The sequence below is a fragment of the Otolemur garnettii genome, unplaced genomic scaffold (genome assembly GCF_000181295.1).
Source record: "Otolemur garnettii isolate 467f Iridium unplaced genomic scaffold, OtoGar3 scaffold00144, whole genome shotgun sequence".
Taxonomy (NCBI): domain Eukaryota; kingdom Metazoa; phylum Chordata; class Mammalia; order Primates; family Galagidae; genus Otolemur; species Otolemur garnettii.
In genome coordinates this window covers 3773371-3782611 of record NW_003852539.1, presented here as the reverse complement: position 1 = coordinate 3782611, position 9241 = coordinate 3773371, and the positions used below count along the sequence as shown (strand labels likewise).

Genomic DNA, 9241 nt, shown 5'->3' with positions numbered 1-9241 from the left:
CTCAAGCTGTTGCCCTGGATAGAGTGCCATGACATCACAGCTCACAGCAACCTCCAACTCCTGGGCTTAAGCACTTCTCTTGCCTCAACCTTCCAAGTAGCTGGAGTTACAGGCGCCCACCAACAATGGCCAGCTATTTTTTGGTTGTAGTTGTTGTTGTTTGGCAGGCCTGAGCTGAATTTGAACCTGCCAGCTTTGGTGTATGTGGCTGGCACCTTAGCTGCTTGAGCTACAGGTGCGAGCCTCAAAAGAATCTTCTTCTTTGTCATATTATCTGCTTCTGAATAACCTTTACAAGTTTACACGGATTTTCTAAAAGAAATGTTTTAAGTATCTCAAAGAGTTATATGCCATTGAGCTTTTTCCTTCAATCTCTATAAAGTAGACACATAGTGAATTCATAAAACATACACATTTATCTTACACAAATTGAACTCCACATTCTTGGTCAGAAAACAAAGGGACGGGGGAAACATAATACCTTAAATACTGTGGAGGAGTCTGTCAGTTATTCTTTTAATTGAACACACACAGTGAAATGAAGATGTAAACCAAATCTACCATTCTTTCATTTGATAAAGCTTGAAATCCTTCATACATGTTTTCAAAATCTGGATGGGAAATGGCTTAATAATTTTAAGGGTTTCCTTATTATACATCTATTTATTCATCAAATGTTTATTGAACTGCAGGTATAGTTCCTAGAGCCTCATGGCCACTTATCTACTCTTGGGAGCTTACTTCTTACCGAGATAAATGCATTATTTCAGAGGCAGGGAAGTACTTGGCAATTGCCTCAAGAAATCAATGGATAAGTTAGAGAGTCATGTAAGGATCAGAAAGTAACACTGACAACCAGGAACAAATAAAATCATAAATGGCAAATAAAAATAACGAACATGAACAAGAAGAGCTAAAAAGTTAGCAAATAGGCTAATGATGTGCTCTAAGTGGGTAGGATAACTTTGACAATGTGTAAATAATGTACCTTGCTCATTGACCTTAGGACCTAACTCCTGTGTAAGAACTGACTGTAATGTATATTTATCCTTCATGGATTTGACTGGGAAAGCAGTATAATAGCACAAGATTTAGAGTCAGATCTTGACTTTTTTTTTTTTTTTTTTAAGGAACTCACTGGTTTTGTGACTTTGGACAACCTAATTGTTTTCATAGCATTGTTGAAGTGTAAATATCAGTGCTTAAAAAATCTAATAACAAGTAGCAACTGTAATTATGGATGTTATGCTACCCATTCTAGGCCAGAGCAGAAGAAAAATTACTAGTAATTCCAGAGGCAAAGGACTCAGTCTGATTCTTCCTTGACTTAAAGCCAAAGCCACTGCTTTGGAAGAAGCTAGAATTGGCTGCCAGGAGTTTGACTGCCCCAATGGCTATAGAGTTTCTTAAATAGTGTCCACAGACTCATTTACTGGGATGCATAACTGTTCTGTGGGTGTTTGGCCACAATGTTTCTTATTCTATGGTCCAGTCCTGCTGTAGTCATCAGCAGGGATGCACTACTTCCAGAGTATCCTGCATGCTTTGTAACAGTGAAAAGTTGTTATTTGTCCCACTTTGGGGAAACTGGTATGTGTCTATAAAAACCTTTGTGGTTATTTAGTCTTAGAAACAACTATTCTCTCACTTTCACTGTTTGCCACTTTGTAGAAGTTTGTCACTCTGATATGCTAATGCTGCTATCCTTCAAGCCATCTGCGAATTTCCTCTAGCTCTGTTTAACATTCTGCAGTTGAGAAAAATATTTTAAGCTTTAATACTGCCAGATTTGCTTCAGAATATTTCGTACATGATGATGCTTATCCCAGGCTATAGGCTAGGTTTTTCTTACAGTCATATTTTTTACATGTATACCATAGTTCCTTTTTTTTTTTTTTTTTTTAATTGAAGAGACAGGTTCTTGCTATGTTGCCCAGGCTGGTCTTGAACTCTTGACCTTAAGGGATCCTCCCACCTCAGCCTCCCAAAGTGCTGGGATTACAGCCGTGAGCCACTGTGCCCAACCTATGCTATAGTTCTTTGAGTGACTCTTTACAATAGTTGTGCTTTGACATTGCCTCTGATTCAGTTTTCTTTTTCATTTTTTCCTTTAGGATTCCAGAGCCGTTGCTGGGGTGATTGACCTAGGCACAGTGGAGATATTTCCCGTCTTCAGAGCCATGCAAAAGGGCCTTATTGACCAAGACACAGGCCTTATGCTCCTAGAATCCCAGGTTATCATGTCTGGCCTCATTGCCCCTGAGACCAGTGAAAACCTCTCTTTGGAGGAGGGTCTTGCCAGAAACCTCATTAATCCCCAGATGTACCAGCACCTCCAGGAACTACAGGATGCCCTGTCCTTAATAAGCAGGCTTACTGAGAGCAAAGGCCCTCTTTCAGTGGTGGAAGCAATTGAAAAGAGAATAATCAGTGAAAGAATTGGACTGAAAATCTTAGAAGCTCACCTGGCAACTGGAGGTTTCAGGCTCTCTGCTAGTGGGAACTGTATTAACCTGGAAGAAGCCTTTCATCAGGGGCTCATTTCTTCATGGCTTCATTCAGTATTAGAGTCTCATCTGAGATCATCCAAGAACTTGATAGACCCCAACACAGCTGAAAAAATCAGTTTGCTGGATCTGATGCAGAGATGTATCGTCCACCAGGAATCAGGGTTGAAATTGCTCCCTGTCAAGCAATTGGCAGGGGGAATGGTGAGCTTGAAATCAAGCAGGAAGGTTAGCATTTTCCGGGCAGTTCAGGAAGGGCTAATAGATAGACAGGTGACTGTCCGGCTGCTAGAAGCTCAGCTTTTTGCTGGTGGCATAGTAGATCCAAGAACGGGACACAGACTAACAGTGGAAGAGGCTGTGAGACATAATTTGATTGACCAAGATATGGCCTGTGCTATTTTCATAAGGCAGCTTCAGACTGGGGGCATCATAGACACTGTCACTGGGCAAAGGCTGACAATCGATGAAGCAGTAAGCAATGGTCTGGTAGCTGCTAAGATCGCTCTTGTGATTCTGGAGTCCCTGTGGTCATTCATGGGCTTGTTATGGCCTGACTCTGGAGAGATCCTCCCAGTTACAGATGCCTTAGAACAAGGTATTGTGTCTAGTGAATTAGCACATAAAATCCTTAGCAACCGACAGCATATTAAGGCTTTATTTCTACCAGCAAACACAGAGATTTGGTCCTGGGAGAAAGCAATAGAAAATGGTATCTTGGACAAAGATCTTGCCAATAACTTAAAATTGATTCGTATACCTGATGTAATGCCTCATGTACAATTAGCAGACTCTTTAGAAAGAAATAAATCAAGCATTCATCCTGAAGCAGCATCTAGACTGTGCAGCGAGGGCCAATCCCAGCATATAGCAAGCCATAGTGAGAAGCTGTTGTTTCAACTGATGACTCACAGCTATGTAAATGTACAGAATGGGCAGAGGCTGCTTCTGTTAGATAAAGAGCTGATGGAGACACTAACATGTGGCGATTACCATCCTCCAGAAGTGCTTGGAATTGGGCACCAAAGACTACAAACTCCCAAGAAATTCCAAGAATCCGGTAATGTGAAAATCACAGGAACATTGAATGATGGGCTGACTGTGAGGCCACCTGAGTTCCAGTTTTCTTCTCAGAACAAAGAATATCCTGATCAGGAAGACTGCATTGAAGCAAAAGGGGAAGGGACCATTGCAGAAACAGAAGGTTCTTCTATAGAGAACCCTGAAAAGGATCTGTTTGTAAGAGAACAAAAAGAGAAAAATCCAAATGTTGGCACTTTGAAGGTAATAAATAAAGTCAAATCAGAGTCACAAAGGCAGTTGTTAGGTACCAAAAAGGAAGACCAGACAGAAAGGTCTACCAGAGAAGACATCAGCAGGGTACGACTCCTGACAGTACCTCCTGGGGAAGCAGAAGGTGTGCGCTTGGTGGTTGACAAAGATCTTTCTTCTGTGGAAACTTCAGTGAAAGAATGTCAGCCTTTTACAAGTACCTCCTTTACATGTCAGAAAGAACAAGCAAACACTCTTGAGACTGAATATATTCCAGGTGAAACTGGAAGACCTCTCATAAAAACCCAAAACAAAATGTCACAGTTTCAAGCAGAGAAAACTCTAGGTATCAAATCAGAAGTAAAGTCTGAAAGTGCTATGAATATTCACTCTCTAGACAAAAAGGAAGTGCTAAATAAAACAGTTTTGGCCAATGATGGCCATAAACAAAGTCAAGAAGGACAAAACATGGTAGCTGGTAGTATGACGACGTTAGAAAAAACTGACGAGGGTGATGGTGGTGAGACTTCCCTGTCACGCAGTCATCCTTCAGAACTGCTAGAAGAAGCCACCTTAAATGTGTTATCCGCACAGTTACTAGATGGTGGGATCCTTCATGAACAAACGGGTCAAAAGCTCTTACTAAATGAAGCAATCATTCAAGGCATTGTGCCAAGCCACACTGCTGTGAAACTTATGGGAAAGCTGAACATGTTTCGGGGCTTCTTTGATTCTCAGACCTGTGAGTCTTTGACAACTGAAGAAGTCATTGGTGAAGGTCTCATGGATGAGAAATTATTACATAATGTCCTCAAGGCCGACAAAGCTATAAGTGGTGTCTTAGACCCCCGTACTCAAACACTGTGCTCTGTAAAGGATGCAGTTGCAGTTGGGCTTATTGACAAGGAAACAGCCACCAAGATTTTGGAGGGGCAAGTGGTGACTGGGGGAATTGTTGACTTGAAACGAGGCAAAAAAGTTTCAGTAACTTTGGCCTCAAATCTTGGCTTGGTGGACAGTGCTGACCAAATAGAGCTTATTAATCTGGAGAAAGCTTCCAAAGGCAGAGATGTTGAAAAAACTGTTAGGGAGAGATTAATTAGTTTACAAATGGAAACAACAGGATTTATAGACCCTGACAGCAAAGCTCCTTTAACAGTTGTACAGTCTATTGACAGAGGTCTTTTGGAGAGAGAGGAGGCCATTCATTTGTTGACTAAGCAGGTGGTAGATGGAGGCGTCATTCACCATGTATCTGGGATGAGGCTTTCTGTTGATAATGCCTTTAAACATGGCTTAATAGGTGAAGATTTAGCCAAGCAACTCAAAAAAGTTGAAAATTTAAACTTCCATCAGTTTTCTCACCCTGAAACAAAGGAAACTATTTTCCTTCCTCAAGCCATAAAATTAGGTCTGATTACCCCAGACTTGAAAAGAGAAATTCAAGAAATTCAAGCCTTTTCTGGAAACTTTGTGGATCTCATTTCTGGCCAGAGATTGACCTTGGCAGAAGCTAGAAAGGAAGGATTGTTAACTAATAAAGCAATATTGTCTTCAGGAATGATGAATGGGATTGTAGATCCTGAGAATTATAGAATTGTTCCCTATTCAGAATTAGTAAAGAAATGCAAGATTGATATTGAATCTGGCCAGAGATATCTAGAAGTAATTCCCTTCTCAGACATCAAAGATGGGGTGAGTGACAGAGTGCTTACATTGTCACAAGCAGTTCAGCTTGGAAAACTAGACTTTGCACCTACACTGAACATTCTGGAAGCTCAGGCAAATAGTGGTGGAATCATAGATAGTGCTACAGGAAAAAGACTGACATTGGGGTCAGCTTTGGAACAGAAATTGCTGGATGAGAACATGTTCAGAATCATTGCATCTCATCAGGTGTTAAGTGGAGGAATTATTGACGTATTTAATGATCAGAGAGTAACTATGAAGGAAGCTATTAAGAAAGGGTTGATTAGCCCTGAACTAGCAACTATGATCCAAATAGATACTTTAGAGTTCAGTGATCAAAGGGCTCAGACCGAAAAGGAAGGTGGAATTGAAGTATGTGAGTTAAAGAATGAATTTCTAGGAAAGGAAATGTTTATTGCTTGTAATCAGACTGTTGAAATACATTGTGATAAAAGACAAAGTGAGAGATTATTGCAAATTGAAAGTAAGTCTGCCCAGGAAAAGGTTCAAGTGAGAATTTCTGATAGGGAGCAGGCAGAAAAGAGCAAGGAAGTTTCATTAAAGGAACTGGGGTACAAGGATCAAGATGAGTGGAAAACATCTGCCAATGCTACAGACTTTGTCAGCACCACAATTCCTCCTCATCTTAAAGGTAAATCCTCAGGCCAGGTGTCAATAACACACCCTCACTCTGAAGTTTGTGATTTTAGACTCAAAGAGGTGACTAAAAATACCGTGGAAAAAGATATAAATGAAGAGCAGGAAAAAGTAGTGACACAAACAGAAAATGTCCCTCACACGAAGCAGTCTGCCTCACATTTAGATTCTGGAGAAATAAGAGAAAATCAAGGGAAAATGATTTCAGAAGAGCAACACACAGGCAAATTGCTGAGTGAGCAGGTTATGCAGCAACGAGTGAATACCAGGGTGAAAAGGGAGAATGAAAAGGAGGAGATGAATGTTGAAGAGAGTGCCAAAACATGCAGATCGGCTGAAGAAAAATTGAATCGGGAAACTGCCATGAGAGATGAGCATGACTCCACTCCTATGGAAATGACTCTAAGTGAAAAAGGGAAAGAAGCTGATAGGGAAATGGAATTGTCTACTGTTGGTAAAATTGAAGACTCTTCTACCCAAATGTTTCCCAAAGGAATTCCTGTAAAAAATCAAAGTACTTTAATGTTCCTCAGCTCTAAAGAGGCCAGTGAAGGGGTAGTGAAAAATTTAAGTTTTAGTTTGACTTTAAAACAAGAAGAAGATTTATCTCAAGAAATTACTTATGGGACCCAGAGTGAACCATTCCCTTCTGTGACCCGAAAACCTGAAGGGTTGTACTACCAGGAATCTGTTAAAAATGCCCAAGTTACAGATACATCCCAAGTATCCAAAACAGACAAGTCTTTCCAAGGGACCGTCAGACAGGAGACCAAATATTACCAAGATTCTCATGTTATTTCTAAGACTAAGGAAACCAAAGATCTGGTTTTCTCATCTAATGAGTATAAAGAAATGTCATACCAAGAAGTACCTTTTGACCCAACAAGAGCTCTTAATCTGAAAGAAATAGAAGTTTCTGGAGTAGATACAAAAGAAGTAAATTATCTAAAATTCTCAGACCGAAAGGACCTTCATCATCAGGACAGCAAAAGTGACCGTGAACTTGCCAGAATGCAGGAAATAAGTAGTGAGAAATTTCTAGAAATGGCAAACCCTGCAGGGGTTACAGGTTTAGAAGTAGGGTCTGTTGAAGACATAGTGGCTCAGAGGGGTCCTGCAGTCTCAGTGTCCCTTCCTCCAGAGCAACAGGATGCCATCACTAGTGAAGAAAAGACAGTGTCTCTAACATTATTCTCTACAGTGAAGACAGATGAGAGGACACAACAGGAAAGACTCGCAGAGAGCCCGGGTAATGATGTACCCGGGGGAAAGAGAAATGAAGATGTAAACCCAGAGCCCCTCAGAGCAACTCAAGTAAGTTTCCCAGTGATGTATTTGCATTTTTTTTAACGACATAGCTAGTTTAATGCTAAACTGGATACAAAGTTTATGTATGTGTAATTGTATGCATATATATTATATTTTAGGGCACTAGATGATTCTTCAAGATATAACTTTAATTTATCATCTGTTTATAATACAGTGTTGGAAAATTAGACATTGGCTCTGAATATCTTTTGAAAACTTTTGCAAGAATTTTAAATTAGAAATAACATTAAAACTTATTTGAGGTACTTGGAAATACTATCTAAAATCAGAATAGCTTTTGGACATTTTTCTGAAATTATGCTTATAGATTGATAATTATGAGGTTCTTCTCTTTTTTTTTTTTGAGACAGAGTCTCGCTGTATCGCCCTTGGTAGAGTGCTGTGGCATCACAGCTCAGAGCAACCTCAAATTCTTGGGCTTAGGTGATTCTCCTGCCTTACCCTCCCAAGTACTGGGACTACAGGTGCCCACCAATGCACGGGTATTTTTTGTTGCAGTTGTCATTGTTGTTTAGCTGGCCCAGGCCGGGTTCAAACTCACTAGCCCTGGTGTATGTGGCTAGCACCTAACCGCTCAGCTACAGGCACTGAGCCAGATTTTGCTCTTTGAAGAAATTAGTAAAATCACATCTGTCTACTGATATGAATGACTTTTTTTTTCTTTTGAGACAGAGTCTCACTATGTCACCCTCAGTAGAATGCGGTGATATCACAGCTCACAGCTTAAGTGATACTCTTGCCTCAGCCTCCCAAGTAGCTGGGACTACAGGCACCTGCCACAATGCCTGGCTTGAAATGACTTTAAAAAATAATATGTTTTCTTTTATTTTACCCCATGTTTAGTAAAAGTTTTGTCCATCAAGAAACCTGCTTGCTTTAAAAGCCAACTTAAAGGAGAATGTCAGAACTGAGTTTTCTTTTTGGCTTCACAGAATGTATTTAACCGTCGACTCTGTTTAGAACATGACGAGAAGCTTGTATCCTATCTGTCTTTGTTACGGGACATTGAAATGAGGACCAAACAGATTCAGCCTCTGGAATTGAACCTGGCTGAACTGCAGGATCTCCTATGTCAGGCCAAGGTAGGTTCCTAGAGACTGGAAGCTAGGCACACCAGCTTCAAGATAGTTGCCTCCATCTTCCTTGAAGATTTCAAGGCTTAATAAGACTTGCTTGGCATTCTATTCCTGGGGAAACAATCTCAGACTCTTGTGAGATAATCGTGGGATGAGATAGGTTTGGATAAACTGGACAAGATTTATAATGAACAGGCTTGAAGAGACATGGCTATGAATCTAATTACTACCACCCATTATCTGTGGGATCTTGGATTGAATAAGGTAGTTCAAAGGCAGAATGGCTAGGAAACTGTTGTAGCAATTCTGGCAAGGAATGTTGAGGGCTTAAAATAGTAGATTGATATGCAAATTAATCTATTACTTCTCCAAACACAACTAAGACATCAGTAAAAGGTATTGTTTGTTTGTTTGTTTGTTTTTTAAAAAAGCATAAACTCACAAAGAATAGGGGGGAAGGGTAGTAAGATTTTAGAAGTTAGAGAGCAGAGTGTGAGGAGGAGCCTTAGCAGACTGGAGAAAACAAGATCCTAAATTTGCAGTGGGGTAGCCAAGTAACAACCTGGTCTACACTGCAGAACTCCCCAAAGCCTTAAAATTTGATCACACTGGAAAGAAGAGAAGAAGATGAATATGCAAACTGGGTTGTAATCTTTTTTGATGTTTGTTTACAAAGCAATTAGACCTTTAGATTTCCAACTTAATTCATAT

General features: G+C 40.2%; 1 protein-coding gene across 7 annotated transcripts in view; it reads left to right on the top strand.

Annotated features, from left to right (window-relative positions):
* Positions 1-9241, top strand: part of LOC100961574 (microtubule-actin cross-linking factor 1) — a 363479-nt gene that overhangs the window by 222195 nt on the left and 132043 nt on the right. For 4 of the 7 annotated variants that reach the window (XM_023518661.1, XM_023518662.1, XM_023518660.1 and 1 more), the window contains 2 exons: positions 2115-7439; positions 8387-8536. The exons of the other annotated variants lie outside the window; for them this stretch is intronic. In XM_023518661.1, the coding sequence (XP_023374429.1) occupies positions 2115-7439; positions 8387-8536 (5475 nt within the window). The remainder of the gene's footprint in view (positions 1-2114; positions 7440-8386; positions 8537-9241) is intronic. 7 annotated transcript variants of the gene reach the window in all.